This window comes from Haliotis rubra, unplaced genomic scaffold (genome assembly GCF_003918875.1).
Source record: "Haliotis rubra isolate DU_JTF1 unplaced genomic scaffold, ASM391887v1 Scf153, whole genome shotgun sequence".
Lineage (NCBI taxonomy): Eukaryota > Metazoa > Mollusca > Gastropoda > Lepetellida > Haliotidae > Haliotis > Haliotis rubra.
Window position 1 is genome coordinate 671,649 of NW_025765481.1, and position 19,681 is coordinate 691,329.

Consider the following 19,681-nt stretch of genomic DNA (forward strand, 5'->3'; position numbering starts at 1 on the left):
TAAGGACAATGTCATGTTTCCGAGAAATACATGCAGGCAATGAAGCTTTTAATAGACAATACACTCTCATAGGTCGCTTCATATAGACGCTCGAGGATCAATACGACGGCCCAATATGGGATTTGAGAGGACATGTTCTGCTTTACAATCACTTTTGTGCGTGATTCCATTCCTTACATTGCAATCACAACATGGCGATGTCATCAGACTGCGTTAGAGAGTGGATCCTTTTGGGTATGCTCTTTTCTCGATCTCCTCAACTGGCACTAACTGGGAACAATTAGGCAGTCACTTAATGTGTCATTACAAGGTTGTTTTATTTTGGTCTGGATGTAGGTCCATGGTCCAAATTGTCCTCGGCAGATTACACTGGACCCTGTGTGCCAACGAGGACACCAAGCCAATACATTATTTAAAGCAGTGTTGCACGAACCCTTCAACATGACTCGTTATCGAGTGGATGTGGTATTGGACGGTGAGACAAATCGTACGTGGGTGTCGTTCAAATAGCGTTTGATAACATGGAATATGTTTAATTATTCTAAATTGACAGTTGTCATATTGCACACGCCCACGTGTCAAAATCAAAATGGTTCCAAATTACATGTGTAAATAGTACGATCCTGTTATGGGTGTCGGTAGAACCATGACGCTAGTTGGGTGCAAGCTGTTGACGAAGTCGTGACGTTAGCTTGAGTTGAACGTCATGCAGGTGAAGATTGAGCCAAAGTGCTGGGTTGAGGCGAATGTTTGAACAGTGACATTCGGACAGTGGTGTCAGTTGACTGTCTTTCGCTAGTTCAGTCGTGACGTTGGTTTGAACCGAACGGGTGGTGGTTAAGCCTTGACGCATTGTTTGAACTGAATGTTTTACGGGTGGTGGTTAAGCCTTGACGCATTGTTTGAACTGAACGTTTTACGGGTGGTGGTTAAGCCTTGACGCATTGTTTGAGATGAACCTTTTACGGGTGGTGGTTAAGCCATGACGCCGGTTCGACGTGAACGTTTTACGGGTGGCGGATGAGCCTCGTTATAAGAAGAGACCTTGTAATCGATGTTGGGAGACGGAGATGAAGCAAGGTATGTTGCTCTGCATGGGTTGTGCATGCATTTGGTACCTACTACAAACACTGTCTTGAAGTAGCTCTTTACTGTGCGTTCTCAATAATAGTTCTTCGAAACCAAAATCTAAACAAATATGGTTTGATATCACTCATTCACTCTGGGTAGTACATCCATGTAGTTCTCGATGCTTTCTGTAGGACCAGGATGGTCCAGGCGCCTAAGGGACCGTGGTGCAGAGTTGAATACCTTCCGTGTGCCCGAATCCACTGACCGTTGTTTCCAATCCGTTTCCTCACACACTTAGCGGTGTGCCTACAGAGGAACATAGTATTGAAATTCCAATGAATTGACCAGTATTCTGATCAATTAAACATCTCAAGAATCACTGTGTTCTCTCCTATACTGTGAAACATCGCAAATAAGAGAGGACCAGTTCTCAGTAGCATTATTTGAATTAACAAAATACTGAACCATGTTAGTGGAGTGATATGCTGAATATATTCTTAAAACCCGGGTGACATGAATAAGACTGGGAATAAGTAAAAGTTTAATGTGTACAGTAAAGAGCTGCTTGAATGCCTGAGTCAGTGTTCACCCTGCACAGTGTTAACACATGGATGAACGGTTCCCGCAGTATCCCGCTTCTATACGTTCGTTAACGCTTGTAATGTTGTCCAATGTGCTGGTGGGTGGTTGATACACAGTGTTAACACATGGATGCACGGTTCCCGCAGGATCCCGCTTCTATACGTTCGTTAACGCCTATAATGTTGTCCAATATGCTGGTGAATGGTTAATACACATCGTTAACACATGGATGAACGGTTCCCGCCAGATCCCGCTTCTATACGTTCGTTAACGCTCTTGTAATGTTGTCCAATGTGCTGGTGGGTGGTTAATACACAGTGTTAACACATGGATGCACGGTTCCCGCAGGATCCCGCTTCTATACGTTCGTTAACGCCTATAATGTTGTCCAATATGCTGGTGAATGGTTAATACACAGTGTTAACACATGGATGCATGGTTCCCGCAGGATCCCGCTTCTATACGTTCGTTAACGCTCTTGTAATGTTGTCCAATGTGCTGGTGAATGGATACACAGTGTTAACACATGGATGCACGGTTCCCGCAGGATCCCGCTTCTATACGTTCGTTAACGCCTATAATGTTGTCCAATATGCTGGTGAATGGTTAATACACAGTGTTAACACATGGATGCACGGTTCCCGCAGGATCCCGCTTCTATACGTTCGTTAACGCTCTTGTAATGTTGTCCAATATGCTGGTGAATGGTTAATACACAGTGTTAACACATGGATGCACGGTTCCCGCAGGATCCCGCTTCTATACGTTCGTTAACGCCATAATGTTGTCCAATATGCTGGTTCCCACATCGTTAACACATGGATGCACGGTTCCCGCAGGATCCCGCTTCTATCTATGTTGTCCAATATGCTGGTGGGTGGTTAATACACAGTGTTAACACATGGATGCACGGTTCCCGCAGGATCCCGCTTCTATACGTTGTTAACGCCTATAATGTTGTCCAATATGCTGGTGAATGGTTAATACACAGTGTTAACACATGGATGCACGGTTCCCGCAGGATCCCGCTTCTATACGTTCGTTTACGCTCTTGTTATGTTGTCCAATATGCTGGTGAATGGTTAATACACAGTGTTAACACATGGATGCACGGTTCCCGCAGGATCCCGCTTCTATACGTTCGTTAACGCTCTTGTAATGTTGTCCAATATGCTGGTGGGTGGTTAATACACAGTGTTAACACATGGATGCACGGTTATACGTTCGCGCTCTTGTTATGTTGTCTAATGTGCTGGTGGGTGGTTTATACACATTGTTAAATCATGGACGCATGGTTCCCGAAAGATCCCACTGATAAACATTCGTTAACGCCCTTGTGATATTGTCCAATGTGCTGGTGGGTGGTTTATACTCATTGCAACCTACATGCACTGAACCATCTTATTAACTTGACGTTTACGAAAGAAGAGGACTTTAATGTTACATCTTGTGTAACTGAGCTATACCTTTTTCATCATACCACATTACGTTCTACAAGTTTATCCATTTCTAGCGGTTGGAGAAATGCTTATTTATATGGACTTGGTGATATTTATTCACAGTGATACGATTTGCTCAGCTGCCCTAAGTTTCGTTTGATACACCTCCATGAAATCATGCATAGTCCACAACACTTTTACGTAATACCGTTTATGTGAGGCTCGGAGCTTCTCAGTCAAGTGAACTCTCAAAATGTAAACTGCAAACACATCCACATTCAGTGGTATCAGTTGTTGTCCACCTCTCAGAAGGTGTCAAGAGTGTGTCAGTGGAACAATGCACATCCGAATAAACAGAATTGCAGTTGCGGTGTCAAGATTTGTTGCTTCGGGCACATTTTGCGCCGGAAGGACCAAAAAAGAAAGAGTTGTCGTTATTAATACTTTGTCATTCCAATGTGTCTTTAGTATTTTAAAGTGTCACTTGAGGTCCATTCATATTTTGAGTCATAATTCCTTGTGCATTGTTGCTTTCCTCAGGAGTGCCAAAAACCTGTGATCGAGTGTGGCAAATTGCTCATTTTTGTGACATCCATATTTGATTAACAATAATTTGAACAAGATATCTTTAGGCTACCTTATAGCGTGTCTTATCAGTAAGTACAATCATAAAGTAATCAGAACGAAAATCACTTGAAGAGAAATAATTACGAAAAGACGAGAATGTTTGGATATATTGGATACATCAAGCAGACTTTTACACAACACAGATATACTAATAAGCTTCATGTACAAGAATAAATCACCAGAGCATAATCAAAATTGATTATCCACGCCACTGGGCGAAAAAGACAAAACAGCTGTCAAAACTTGTATGAACAGAATGCTGCAAGTCAGTGACGTCACCAGGTCTCCCAAAAATACGGTCATCATATCCTGCTCTTCCTGTAGCACGTCTCACACATAGTGTTCTCTTGTTGGTCCAACGCCATTGAGCCTGAAACCGTCTCTGCCAAGACATGTTCCTATCAGGTGACAACATTGGTACTGAAAATGACCTTTCCCCATATATACTGTATATTTGCAAGTCATACCTGTTTCGTCTTTGTCACAATACGCCCGATGTGTTTACAGCTGTTTATCCAGACTCTGCTATGCTGATATTTGCATATTGCGCCTAACAAAGGGACACTACCAACCACCGACTGGTTTAAAGTTACCGTATATAGTTACTGGACTCAACCTTAGTGTGAGGGTTTATGGCCGTTTGAAGGTATATTAGCTTTTATGTGGATGGGCGGATTTTGTGTTACTTTTTCGCGGAGTACGCCAATTTGAAATACGTTGGCGCATTGCACTGAAGTCACCATTGCAAACACCATTTCGTAAGAAACATGCTTGTTCCTAGCAATCTGGTCTGTCTCACAGCCAATGAACCGCTTTACTTTCCCCACTGCTTATACCTCCCTGCAATGCGGCTAAAAATATAAATGAAGCAAGTCTAGATTCCCTCAATTTCCCATCTGACGGGGGCTCTGTTCAATTCAAATGGGTTTATGTGTTACTATCAAAATTATATATATTCAGAGACTAGGCAATAGTCTACAAGCAATCATGAACGCGGACTTTATTATCATTATAAATAACATGGATCATACCGTCTCGGCAATTATATTACCAATATCGATCGACAATGATTACCAGTATCAAGCATTATTGATTACCACAGATTGCCATGATGATTCAATCAATATTAATAAGTAAACAAATTATAATGAGAGGTATCTGTCCTACGGTTAGATATTTCATCATTTAAATTGATGCATCTTCTGTTAATGTAAGCATTTTGAATTTATATCAGACACGACCACTGCAGGAACAACCGTTACAGCAACGACATCAGATGCTACGACAGTTGCAACGCGTACGTCGACAGGTATACACAACTTTGTGTATGTGCTGGTACAGGCTATGCGGCCATGATGTAACACTATCTTGCTACTGTGTACCCCATCTTGTTATTAGTAATATAAATAAAATACACCTACACTGTTTTTTTGTATCTAGTAAATAAAATATATTTATGGTTGGAATGTAAAGCGAAAACAATTTTTCTCATCATCACTGATTATTTGTATTAGCAACAACGACCGCAGCTACCATTGTAACGTCAACTACACCCACACCTACAACACGTACAACGTCTGCATTTTCAGGTATGATGAAAATGATGATGATGATGATGATGATGAAGATGATGATAATCATTACTTTGATACTTACACATGTGTAGCAATTCACGAGAATGATTTACACTACATGGTTCCGTTTTTGTTTATGTAAACATTTGTGCCTTTGCATGTGTTTGTGACGGATAGTGACACATGCTTATGATTATATTATCATAATGGAATCGTAATGTCAAGTCTAGGATGACATTTCCTGTAAAGGAGAGAATTACGCCGCTTTTATTTATGCATCTAAATACCATTGATGCCCAAAGACAATAAATTAATTCATTTGGTGGAGGGTTGGTGAACTGAGGTTCAATATCCCGATCAAGATTATTATCTTCAACAGGTGCCTCCAACGTGTGTGTGTGTGTGTGTGTGTGCGTGTGCGTGTGCGTGTCTGTTCGCGTGCGTGCGTGTGTGTTTATATTTGTGTATATATGCTTGTACTTGTCCTGACCTAAAGTTATTAAGCTGTTTACTTTAAGGTTTACGGGTACTATAAATATATAAGCTGAACCCACGGCAAATATGTAAATAGGCAAACTAAGGTAATGGCGATTGCCTTGCTTTGTTGATTATTGCTAAATGGAATTATCATTGCCGCTTCTAGTCGCTACCTCGATAATAAGTGACCTCTCCCTTAGATACATCTTTGATGCAATATATATACATGTATGTCAAATCTATTATGCCGATGTCTTTTTAACGAAAAATAACTTTTCTGTATTGTTTTCATTACACTACATAGTTTTCACTGAATATGGAAAAAGGTTTTTGTCGCTTTTTTAATCCATCTATTTGTCAACAGCTAGATCCAATCATCCATCCAATCATCAATTCCTCCATCCAATCATGCTGTCCACCATCTAATCATCTGTCCACTCTTCCCCACTGCATCCTTCCACGGTGTTCTGTATGCATGTAACCACTAACCAAAGTCGTATGCAGCACAACTATACCTGTATGCAAGAGTGGCCTTGCAGAACCTTTATACAACTCATCTGTGTAAAAATCCGCTACAAATGTAACTGCGGTGTTTTATTATCAATGCTGTCACCAGGCCATCTATCATCTAAGCCTTTCTTTGTCAAGTTTCACATTACTGTTGATTAAACTAGATAAATGACAACATAGATTATGGTAATGACAGAACTATTAAAGTAACAGTCCAATAGTGTTTGATTTTACATGTTAAATTGACGTTAATATGTAAGTTATGGTTAATTTAGAAACGATGTTGAAGTTTAGAAATGAAAGAACAATAACTGTAATAATACATTTCATTGTTTATTCTAATAACTATGTGGCATGTCCATTAATATAATGAAAAGTGACCTTTTTCAGACGCAACGACAACGACGTTAGCATCAACAACCACTCCAACAACCACTCCAACGACTACACCAACAACCACATCAACAACCGCCCCAGCATCATGTAACATGACAAGATCGTCAGGTACGACAGGTGTGTCAGGTTTTACAAGTTTTCTCTCCGCAATGTTGAATCCTGCAATAGCATCTGTCTGTATATCATGACATGCCGAGCCACCACATACAGACTAGGTATCTGCACATTGTACCCCGGGACGTCTACTGCAGCATCTGGGGACATCGTCGACTTCGTCAGGCATGCATGCAATAACGGTACGTGTCAATCTTCATTTCCGCCTTCTTATATTACGTTTCTGGTACCACTAAGAAGGAAGTTCACCTGACCGTTAGTCCGAGTCTAGTAACAATCTAGACGGTCAAGTTGTTTAGCCATCAAATACAGTAAACTGTTATAATAGCCACTAGTTGCAGTCTAGTTGGGTATGACAAATAGAAGCTACTCCTGGTAAGGGAAGTAAAACAGACTCCAACGGGTAAGACAACCCCGTACCCATGCTAGTACACGCTCATGTGAAACATATTATTCCGTTTAAACAGCCCTTACTTTAATACAAAAGCACAAAATAAACCGAGAGTGTTTTTCCACACGTTCTGAATCTCCCACATGACTGGGGTTCCTTTTCAATGGAACTCATTGTTTCTGTCAAAATTGTATATTATCAGAGACAAAGCGTTGGTCTTCCTGCCATGCCCCAGTTGTCGCTAGTTACTGTACAGAGTAGCGTCCCTTGGGCACGTCAGAAACCTGTGATCCTCGTTTCGAATAACGGTTCGGGGTTCTTATGTTTCTGGGTTTGTCTAGGTTTATAGTTTGTATACTGTGAAACACGGTATCAAATCTAACTCACTGACTAAAGCAAAATGTACAGTTGCAACAACAGCTGCAACAACAGCTGCAACAACAGCTGCAACAACAGCTGCAACAACAAACCCAGTATCCCCGAACGTCATAGTTGCTGTCTACCGCGGAAGAATTTACCTTTAAAGCATACACCATCTACAGGCAACGGACGCTGGGGCAGCCCACTGGTTAAAGCGTTCGCACGTCACGCCGAAGACCCGGGTTCGATTCCCCACATGGGTACAATGTGTGAAACCCATTTCTGGTAACACCGCCGTGGTATTGCTGGAATTTTGCCAAAAGTGGCGTAAAACGATATTCACTCTCTCATCTACAGGTACATTCTGCTGCATAAGCTCCAGCACAACACAGAGGGCTAGTGGCAGTCCCCTTCTCTCCATCAGTACTACTGCATCTTTAGACGGATGTGAAGCGATCTGTCTCGCAGTGGCTGACTGTCAGGGCACATACTACAGCGACAATTCCTGCTTCTTCTATACAACTACATCAACGACATTTGGCGGAAGAATCGTTTTCTCCAGGAAGACCTGTCCTGGTAACAACTGAGAGTAGCCATTTTGGTTTATTTTACGCTCCACTCAACAGTATTCTATCTATATAACGTCGGTATATAGATAATCGAGTCTGGACCAGACAACCCGATGGGTGACATCATGAGCATTGATCTACATAGTTAGGATGCTATGACATGCCGTGGGCCTCCCCACAAGATACCCTTAACTTTGGTTTGCTGTAGATATACCCGGATCTTGATATATATATAGTACGTCATGTTCTGTTTGAAAGTCTGACGTCAAACGTCTTCTTAAAATGCACCGGATATATTTCGTTGAAACATTTAACACTGTTAACGCAAGGTACGACTACCCGGAATAGAAGGGACACATTTGACCAAAACATTACAAACGTAAAAAAAACATGTACTAGGCTTCAGAATTTACGTAACAAACATACTGGTATCCATATCAAACACATAACCAGTTATAGATATATGCATGATTTCGTACAAATATGCCCATGTTTACATGATGTTCAAATACAACACCCAATAGTAAACAAACATATTTCTTTCAGTCCAAACTAATCCTGGGAACCTTGCATTCGATGGTGCCTGCAAAGGTATGACAACAATTAGCACTATCTGTGGTAGGTAAAGTGGCGTTGATGACAGGTTATATATTCAATACTGACTTAAACGGTCAGAGTGTTTCTGGCAAAGTATGAACTTGAAGAAAATGTGTTACTCTTTCTTAAGTTCAAATAGCAGGAATACCCGCTCTGTTTCCTCTAGAGTCTGTTCGCTCAAGGTTTTCTACAGTTTAGAACTGAAGAAGTTCGTTCGTCCATTTTCATATAATGTTCACAGCTCTATTTCCTTATTCACCAAACGAAATGTGTTTCTAAGGACACTAAGACTGGTTATTCCTTTGCACTATCGTTCTGTATTACATTCAACGAAAATACTGAAACATTAAAATATTAACTGTACATCTGCTCTAAGATTACGAACATTTATAATGAGCAATATTTTCGGATGAGCTAAACAGTGAGCGAATATACCAGCCATTTAAATGCACCTCTTGCATCACCATAAACAGAAATGATGATTGATGTGATTTCTATAATTATATTAAAATTTATATTTCTTGAAATGGTTCAAGACAAGGCCCTCATGTCTTTACAAGATAAGTAGTGGGCGGACATATACCACGCACACACAACGTCATTCTTAAGAAATTGATTCTATTTCAGAACGCCCCAAATGGACATATACTAGGTATCTTCAGTACAGTTATAGTTTTTGTTGCCACGTTCTGCATCTGTTATAATGGTGTCTGTGTTGTTACAGGTGCTATGTTCTAACATCAGAGGCCTGTGGATGTATCTCACACTTCCAATAAACACATAATACAATACGTTTTACTAATATAACGTAACCGTATCATCGTTACTCGGCTAATCTCATGTGTCGTGTTATGAAATCACAGTGAGTGAGTGAGTGAGTGAGTGAGTCTTCCTCCGCTTTTCACAATATTCCATCAATGTCACCACTCTAGAACGGGCCTCAAGCACTCTGCCTGTGTTGGGAAACGAACCGTGGTCTTGTGCATGACGAAAGGAAAACGCTTTACCAATAGGGTACTGACTTTCCTGGTAAATGGCTGTTGTCGTGTCCTTGTGGTTCTCGTCACACTGTGTCTTGAAATACTTACATTTAACACCTCCATTTAACTAGTTATATCTCAATAACCTAACGTGGACGAGAGGTTCGTATTTAACACCATAACTATAGTTAGTAGTTAAAAGACGAATTAATTAACTACTTGAATGGAAAATTTCGAATGACCGAAAGCTTACCCTTTCGCTCAATACGTTGTTTTAATAAATAGGTAAATCTATTATCAATGATGGCATTCAGAGAAATTTTGGAAAGAAAGTATACACTTACATGAAACATTACTAGGCTGTTAACTCTCTCACCGAGCATTGCGAACTTAGGTTTCGAAACACAACTACTCGTGTACCCGTATGACATCGTTCATTATTGAATAACCATTCCTTAAAACTAAAATGAAATATGGGTGTATACCTTATTTTGCCCGGCAGTGTAGTTTGTTACTAAGACCGACATACACGTCTATGTGTTGAGCATGTTAATAGCATGTAAGGTGTTGTTTCAGTTTCTACCACAACAACAACGTGTACATCATGCGGCGGTATGTACCGGCATGTGGTAAACATTTAATATGCAAAGAACATGTTGACAGCGCACCTGATGAAGCAATGAACACTGACATCATACATAACTAACATCGAACACGTACACAGCAAGAGAATGCTACCCCACCGCCAGATAAAGCAATGAACACTGACATCGATGATACAAAGAGATCTAGAGACAGAGAGAGAGTCAGAGAGATACTTTACCCTTTCCACCTTCCCTCCCTTACAGCAAAAGTATTGAACTTGGTATTTAGCGTCAATAAAATCACTGTTTGCACCTACTATATTCCATTTCGCACTCAGGTCTTCAAGTAACATCGCTCCTAATTAAAAAGCATGTATGTTTTCTAAATATTAACACGATTTTGTTTTCATTTCAGATACCAACAACTCAGCTTCTTCTCGTATTATCCATGGCATTATTATCGGTACTTAAATATTCTGCTAAATGTGAAGATAGTACCATCATCATCATCATCATCATCATCATTGCCGTTGTCGTTTTTATGCTCTGGCAACATTATTGTTAATTTGATATTGTTAATATCATAATGTAAAATGGTTAAATCTTTAATTAAATTTATAAAATTTATGACATAATTAATCCAAGTGTATATAAAAACCAGATTGCAGCACAACGTTGATTTTAACACGATGATGTGAACACAATAATTACAATTAAACACATATTTCCTCGTTCGATTAAGAAATGCGCATTGTACATATGAAAATAAAAGTAACAAAGAATTTGTTGTTTCTTTCAGCGTTCCTGATTATACATATTTCTTGGACCCTTTTCTAGTGCTCTTTCTTTTCGAAGAACTCTTGTGACTGACTGACAAAATGGTGATGACTTTGATACAGCGGTGGAAGGAAGAATTCGGGACAATCTGACAAAAGGAATAAAAACTAATGAGTAAATGTGTAGCGCAGAACCTTGATGTGTGTAGTTCAGAAATCCCTCTGCCCTAGGTATTTACTGGCACTTAATGTAGAATACCAAAGAGCATGGAGCACAGCTGTGCTGCATCAGATAAACTACATCTACAAATACAATATCGAAAGTAACGAATCTTTCTCACCCGTAATCACTTATTTACAAGGAGAAAATCCATACAGTTCTTAGCTTTATACCAGCTTTAAATATTTACTATATATTATTCATGTACAATGTTCCCTCTTTGTATTGTTTCTTTTTTCACAGGTTATGGATGGTCTAAGGTAGCATTATTCACTGTACTGAGTTGCGGCCATTAGAAATACCAAAATCCATTGCGTGTTAATCGTTTATTAACAAAAAACGTGCTATATAGTGTAAGAAATACATAGGTCTTAGGCGGTTACCAGTTAGGCTAAAAGACAGGAAAGTATAAATTACCTTTCTCATTGAGTAAACTAGAACTGTTAGAATTAGCTTTCAATATATAAAATTGTTGCATGAAATTGATGCATTTACAAAAACAGCGATGATGAGACTGCCTCTTGTTTTCATTAGCAAAAATATCCGGTTGCATTAATTATGGATCTGATGTAGGAATCTCTGCCGCAGAACCTCTATGTCTGAACATATATGTCTGGTTCATCTAATGATGTGTATGTTTGTGCAAGCACGTGTACTGCAGCTGAGGACACGCAGGCGTGCCCCTGCTTAAGACATTGTAGAATCGTTGTAAGTATTGCTGTGCACATATAAATATTGTTGTTATAACTATTACAGACTATATATAGAACAAACTTTATGGATAACAACTTCTTTTTATTCGTGAGTGCGACGTTTCGATACAGATTCTTGTACCGTTGTCAAGCATAATGGAACGGTACAAGAATCTGTATCGAAACGTCGCACTCACGAATAAAAAGAAGTTGTTATCCATAAAGTTTGTTCTATATTGTACTTCCCAACTTCTAAATGCCACTCAAAGAAGTTATCACAGACTACTCCCAAACTGCTTAAAGTGCATATCAGTTATGTATATTTTTGTGCCTTTTTATCTTGACTATCCCTCTGTTGTTTACAATGATGTGCAAAAATATCTTGACATAGTAATGGTTCAAGATGGATTTGCAGGCGTTTGATCACGGAAAAATATACACTTAGTCAACACGTCAACGGTGAATCGTGAACAGGGTATTTAAGCCATACATTCATGGATCAATAATACAATGTATGAGACGACCAGTAAATACTATAAATAATACAATTACTGAAGATCGAGTATTGCCTGCCTACGTAAAGGCTCTTCACACAGCAATACGTGCACATGGAGGTATTTCCCTTGGCACGTATGTGGCGAGGCTGTTCTCGGCATATTCCGTTAAGAACATACCAACAAGGAAGTAGTGATATACCACGATGCTGCTGTAATCCGCCGCTCTATACAGCTGGTCGCATACACGGCCGTATTCCACGGAAGGTTATTACACTTGGAGTAAACTGCGTATATGCTTATAACGATCTGACTGATATAACGATCTGATTTTTTATCCCCGGCCACTTGCTCACAATACTTATAACGATGTATGGTTATAACGAACTAAATTAGTGGCCATTTGAGTTCGTTATAACTGTAGGTTACTGTAAGTGTTTCACTTCGAACTGACGACAAAGGCAAATGGAAGGAAAGCTGATCTTCCACACATCGTGGTTAACTTCGAACTGACGACAAAGGCAAATGGAAGGAAAGCTGAGCTTCCACACATCTTTTGTTTTATGCACTGTCAACTTGCTGCTCTACTTATTATCAATGGGAGCGGTACGGTAGCGTAGTGGTTAAAGCGTTCGCTCGTCACGCCGAAGACCCTTGTTTGAGTCCCAAGGGTACAATGTGTGAAGCTCATGCATCATTTATGGTGTCCCTCGCCTTGATATGCTAGGATATTGGTAAAAGCGGCATAAAGCTAAACTCACTCACTAATTGTTATCAACGTTCCTGGCATTATCCTGTTTATGTAGTTATTAACGATATGTCGAGGTTCCTATTCCAGATAGGAGTCTTATAGCGTGCGCTCTTCCATAGCCATGTACAAATGTATCCGCTTGGAATACTGTTTTACATGTGACCACTCTCATGAAAATTTTACGCATATTCCAACTTGTCAGGAGTGTTAGATATAGACTAAAATGTGTTGTTTAAACGTTTTTGAGAATGTGTAATTACTGTGTGTGTTTATTTCGATAAAGGGGCCACCGGCCCATTATACACGTAAGTTACTGCCTCAATACGTTGACGAGCGCCATAACATTCTCATATACAGGTGTTGTTTTTAATGCAACATTATATATAATGGACATTGATAGCATCAACATGATGCAAAATATCTGTTTCGTTTCTTCTGAGCTAAATCTTTTTTTTGCAAGATTAGTTATGATATAATTGTTTTTGATGTGAATAATGAGATAAGCTTATTGTACGATGGAAAAACATAATACAATTCTTGCAATAGATCTGATCGCAGGTCATGATAAAATGGACATTCATGACAGAAATGTAATTCAGATTCAATAGTGGGTCTAACATTGTTATTTCAGATTGTATAACTTTAGACATTGTCACTAGAGCCATCTGCTGTAACACGAGACAAATGTAAAATATGTAAATACACTTTGAATAAAGTATTTTGCTGTTTCTTCTCAGGTATGTAGTGTGTTGTTTCAAAGTTTGCTTTTGCAAATTCTAAACAGGATTCTTGCTCCTTAATCTGTTTTTTTAATAATTGGTTGAACAGTTGGAAAATAATCCGTAATGTTTTTTGTTGGATGTAACTTCTTGTAGATCACACTTATATACACGTGCACAGGTATACAGTTGCGACTGCGTTCTGTTAGGCCGTTGAACTGAAATGAACCGGTGAAACCCCAAAATGGATTATTCCTTAAAGTTTGTCATTTTTTGTGAGGTGGAATATGCACCCGAAACATGTGAAGTCCGGAATGATTTGTTTACAGATATTGTTGGGATTATTGAGTGTCCGGAGTAATGAAACATATAAAGGTACATAAATAGTCTCTCTTTGGGTGACCGTCACGTTAATGATATTCAACTGTAAGTTGTGTCTTCTGTTCAAGTTGTTTGTGCTGCTGACAACCACTCTCAATTGTCAGAAACTATTTCTATAGAACAATGAAATTTGTGGTATATATGTTTTGGATCCTTGAATGTTCTGTTTGATGGTGAGTTAATGAATGAATAGACGCTACACCGTTTTATATTGTATTAAATTTAAATTTGATTTTGTAAAAATGACGTGACTGTGTAACCAGCATTCTGTATTTTTGTGTTCTAGATCCAACTACGACAACGGTAGCAACTACTACGTCGACAAGTACATCTACAACGCAACCAACTACTACTTCCACCACTACTTCAACAACAACTGAATCAACAACGTCGACGTCGACAACAACGTTACCAACAACAACGACTTCTACAACTACGACAACCACAACACCAACGACAACACCGACGACTACAACTACAACCTCAACGACGCCAGCATCAACCTCTATATCCACAACCACAACACCTACGACAACATCACCGTCTACAACTACAACCACCACAACAACAACGACAATGTCATCAACGTCTACAACTACAACCGGCACAACACCAACGACAACATCATCAACATCTACAACGATACCTACAACCACAACACCCTCTACAACAGCATCCACATCCATATCTACAACTACAAGTACGGCAACACCGTCAACTACATCGACGACAACCTCTAGCACAACGACAATACCAACGACTACTACCATACGTACTACAACGACACCAACGGCAGAGATCACATCATCATCTACAACGACATCGACGCAGGATGTATCGTCAACGCCATCAAGTTCAACGACTTCTACAGAATCATCAACCACGGCAGTGTCAAGTACCGTCTCTGACCCTGGTGAGTAACAAATAAACTTCATGTACCACCATTAACACAACATAATTCACTGAGTTCCATCCTCAGATATTTCCAAGATGGATTAAAAACACAAGTACCGTACGAATTGTGTGAAGTTTTGTTTACTAATGTTTGGACTTTGCATTCTCACACTAATATCGTACGAATTGTGTGAAGTTTTGTTTATAAATACTTGGACTTTGTTTTCTTACATAAATATCGTACGAATTGTGTGAAGTTTTGTTTACAAATACTTGTACTCTGTTTTCTCACACAAATATCGTACGAATTGTGTGAAGTTTTGTTTACAAATACTTGTACTTTGTTTTCTCACACAAATATCGTACGAATTGTGTGAAGTTTTGTTTAGAAATACTTGCACTTTGTTTTCTCACACAAATATCGTACGAATTGTGTGAAGTTTTGTTTACAAATACTTGTACTTTGCTTTCTCACACAAATATCGTACGAATTGTGTGAAGTTTTGTTTACAAATACTTGTACTCTGTTTTCTCGTTTGCAGACAGTCTTCACATAGCAGGCATTGGGGTTATAGCAGCCGCAGTGACGAGCGGGACCTTTATTATAGCCTTCTTCCTCACCCTAATATGTATACTTATATTTGGGTAAGTACAAGTTGAACCTCCCCTTACATCACCATGTAAAAGATCAGTCAAATAACATCAAACGGCGTTTCTTTCTTCGAACCATTGTTTAACAACGTTTTATTACAATTTAAATAGATATTACTACCGTAACAGTTAGTTACATAACACACTGGCGCCCCTATAGGGAACACCTGGTGTTTTCACTGATCCGTCACTATTCGTCACTATTTTACCTGTTACCCTAATGGAATCAATGCATCGCATAACCGGGACTGACGTTGACGTTCTATATCATGTAACCAATATCCGTAGGCGCATCGATACTGTTTACTTGAACAAATACTCTTTCTAGTTATTCATAGTAGATTTAATAATAATGATGTTTGCTTGTTTTTTGTTTAACGCCGAACTCAGCAATATTCCAGCTATTGGGCGGCGGTCTGTAAATGGTCGAGCCTGGACCATACAATCCAGTGATTAACATCATGAGCATCGATCTCCGCAGTTGGGATACGATGACATGTGTCGAGAAGTCAGCGCGCCTGACAACTCGATCCCGTTAGCACCTTCGGACAATTATTGGTTACTGACCGGGATCGTCACAGGTTGAGAATGAATGAACGAAGGAACGAAGGAACGAATGAATGAATATAGATAGATAGATTAATGAAGTGTTTGTTCCTCTTGATAAATACGTCGCTGCTTTTGGTAGTTGATCGAGTGTGAAATGTAGAGTGTTGAATGACCCCGGTGTTCTGACATTGCTGCCCGATCCTCACCAGATAGCATCATATGTCTTCTCATGTTCCAGCGCCAGAAGGCGTAAAAGGACCCCCCCTCGCGAGGACACGGAGAGGTCATCTTCCGGCTGGAACTACAACAGCAAACAAGCACCTGCCGTCATCACAACAGACTACATCATCTACAGGGGACCAAACTCCATATCGGTGTCCAAGGAAAATATCTCCATAAAACAACACCCTTCGCCCCATGATGACCACAGGCACCACCGGTTAAAACCTTCACCCAGACTGAACTATTTAGATTACCAGGCTTATGTCGGTCAAGGATCGCCACCAACAACGAGGCCTGGATCACCAAGTAGACGTGTGCGAGATGCGAGTTTTAACACCAAGTTCTGAGAGATTGTAGATGTGCAGAGTAAACCCTGTTCCTCCGGGTGCAAGTTTTAACACCAAGTTCTGAGAGACTGTAGGTGTGCATAAACCCTGTTCCTCCGGGTGCAAGTTTTAAGACCAAGTTCTGAGAGACTGTAGATGTGCATAGTAACCCCTGTTCCTCTGGGTGCGAGTTCTAACACCAAGGTCAGAGAGAATACAGCTGAACACAGTAAACCCCGTTATTCCGGAACCTCGTCTATAGAACGATTTCTGTAGCAAACATATTTGTCCATGAGATATTATTACACGCCCAGCGTACGATAATCAATGCAATTATTTATTTATTTTTCACGAGGAATTTTACCGGATTTATGGGGGTTCAGTTCAACTCAATGACAGAGATCTCATGTGCAGGAATGCGTATTATGCAGGGACATCTTTCGAGATTACAATGGAAAGTGTTGAAGCATGAAACATATCCAACGTTGACTATCCTTGAGTATTACTTATGAATAGATAATATTGAACTTGCATTTAGAAACATTTACATACTGGAAAATATAAATAGTTCTAAAAGGAAGTTTAACAGTGATAAAATCACATTATCATTGAAATGTTTTGTGTATTTGGGAGGGATAAACACATGTATTTATTGATGCCAGCATATCACTCATTAACTACATACGTTGTCTAATTTATCGAGTCCCCATAGTGCAACAATATGTGATATTTTTTTGTCTCGTGTACATATGTTAACCTATTGTTTTATAAATTTGACATACCATTTGACATACTGATGGTGCTGATGATTTGAGAAGCATGTTTTGTCAATCTGTATTATAGCCGTAATGTTGATGATGTAGGGAAACATCCTTGAACTCGATGTGTTTTCAAATGTCGAGACGCCCTCTCATTAATGGGGTTCTGATGTATTTTAATTTTGTGTATTTTCTGTCAGTGTGTTGTTGATATATCCATGTATATTGTCTTCCCGTGCCATAGTCGAACACCACTCACAGTTATCGTATATCCCGCATATGTCTTGACACAGCTGGTGTCAGTTAGTGAGTGAGTTGGGTTTTACCCCGCTTTTAGCAACATTCCAGCAACATCACGGCGGGGGACACCAGAAATAGCTTTCACACATTGTACCCATGTGGGGAATCGAGCCCGGCGTGACGAGCGAACGCTTTAACCACTAGGCTACCCCACCGCTCCGCTTTACTTATGACTCAAAATCATTCGGTAGCCTACAGGAATTCCAGCGGCCCATTTGTAAAGCGACCCGTCAGATCAAGCAGACAGTAAACACACGGGAACATAAACTGCCGAGCAAGATTACACTTGAAAATTTCATTGGCCCAAACAAATACAAACATTACGAGGCTTAACATAGTCACCGAACACTTAAAACTTTAGGTCCGGCGGTGGGGTAGACACGTTCGATCGTCACTGAAGACCCGGGTTCGATTCCTCACATGGGTACAATGTGTGAAGCCCATTTCTGGTGTCCCTCGCCTTGATATTGGTGGAATAGTGTAAAGGCGGCGTAAAGCCCAACTCACTCACTCACTCCAACACACAACTATGATGCCCCTATCAAATGCATCACCATCCAATAATCAAGTCTTGTTTGTCTCCTGTAGCCACCATGACACAAGGGTTTATGTTTGTTTTTAACCGACAGTTTGATATTGGCGTCATATTTAGTAATAACGCTACATTGGTATCTGTTGCAAGTTTTTCAGGTAATATATTTCGTTTTTGAATAGTTTTTTTACGCTGTCATCAATGACCTTCAATATAGTTATCTCCCCTTATCCAACAATTCTTGTCCATGAGGGGCGGTGGGGTAGCCTAGTGGTTAAAACGTTCGCTCGTCACGCCGAACGCCCGGGTTCGATTCCCCATCATGGGTACAATGTGTGAAGCCCATTTCTGGTGTCCCCCGCCGTGATATTGCTGTCATATTGCTAAAAGCGGCGTAAAACCAAACTCACTCACTCACTCTTGTCCATGAGTAGGTCTTAAACACCGACCATGTTGTTTATAAAACATGTACAAATATCATTAACACGTGTAGATGTATTTAAGGCTCCCGGATGAAGCCTGTTTTTGTACATAGACAATACTGTACAGTGTACGAACTTTTATTTATTTAATTAGAGGAGATTATACGTGCAAATGGCCTGACAAATGAGTATGTCCAATACATGCGTGTAGAGTATCTACACGGTAACCCGGACCCCTTTAAACCGGACGAGGGTAACTACTACTGAAAATAAGACTCCGTTTCTTTCATGTTAAGATACTAGTATCTCTCTTGACAAATAGTACAATGAAAGAATTGGCTGTTTCTTACCTTCATTTGAGTAGTATACATGGATATGGCTCCGTGCCTGTGATTCAATAATACTAACGTTTACAACTGAGGACGATTGGTTATATTAGTTTGTGTCTTATTCTGCGTAGTTTCCATGTGTAACTCGACCTGAAAATGTGTGCTTGTTATATAACAGCGACTGACATCGATCCACTTCCAGTCCCATCTACAGCGTTATATGTTAATTTACTCTTACCAGTAACGATTTACTTTAAATAATATCCAACATCTTTACTGGTTGAATGTTTATACTTATGACATTTTTTCAAAATGGACCAAACTTTTATTTATTATTATTCCATATTATGAAATCCAAAATTGTACAAACCAGTTCGAGTAACTTTCGTGTCAG

General features: G+C 39.8%; 2 protein-coding genes across 4 annotated transcripts in view; both read left to right on the forward strand.

The window, feature by feature from the left end:
• The window catches only part of LOC124270624 (cell wall protein DAN4-like), a 63,038-nt gene extending 44,250 nt beyond the window's left edge, over nucleotides 1-18,788 (forward strand). The window contains exons 4-7 of one of the 3 annotated variants that reach the window (XM_046705657.1): nucleotides 14,591-15,217; nucleotides 15,741-15,843; nucleotides 16,637-16,995; nucleotides 17,033-18,788. In XM_046705657.1, the coding sequence (XP_046561613.1) occupies nucleotides 14,591-15,217; nucleotides 15,741-15,843; nucleotides 16,637-16,967 (1,061 nt within the window). In that variant the 3' untranslated portion in view covers nucleotides 16,968-16,995; nucleotides 17,033-18,788. Of the gene's footprint in view, nucleotides 1-14,590; nucleotides 15,218-15,740; nucleotides 15,844-16,636 lie in introns of all 3 variants that reach the window. The other 2 variants (XM_046705658.1, XM_046705656.1) reach the window with 2 other exon arrangements.
• Nucleotides 6-11,776, forward strand: LOC124270626. The gene is made up of 10 exons (XM_046705661.1): nucleotides 6-1,080; nucleotides 4,954-5,028; nucleotides 5,234-5,308; nucleotides 6,671-6,972; nucleotides 7,899-8,117; nucleotides 8,657-8,701; nucleotides 9,335-9,359; nucleotides 10,264-10,299; nucleotides 10,687-10,734; nucleotides 11,071-11,776. Exons 4-10 carry the CDS (start codon nucleotides 6,861-6,863, stop codon nucleotides 11,135-11,137), a joined length of 552 nt encoding a protein of 183 aa, XP_046561617.1. The 5' UTR covers nucleotides 6-1,080; nucleotides 4,954-5,028; nucleotides 5,234-5,308; nucleotides 6,671-6,860; the 3' UTR covers nucleotides 11,138-11,776.
• Nucleotides 18,789-19,681: the final 893 nt, after the last annotated feature.

Excerpts from the sequence above, each read along its gene's own strand:
- LOC124270626 (XM_046705661.1), top strand. The coding sequence starts at position 6,861 with ATGACATGCCGAGCCACCACATACAGACTAGGTATCTGCACATTGTAC. Across the intron at positions 8,702-9,334 it reads ATTCGATGGTGCCTGCAAAG|AACGCCCCAAATGGACATAT; the intron begins GTATGACAACAA and ends ATTCTATTTCAG. Across the intron at positions 10,300-10,686 it reads AACGTGTACATCATGCGGCG|ATACCAACAACTCAGCTTCT; the intron begins GTATGTACCGGC and ends TTTTCATTTCAG.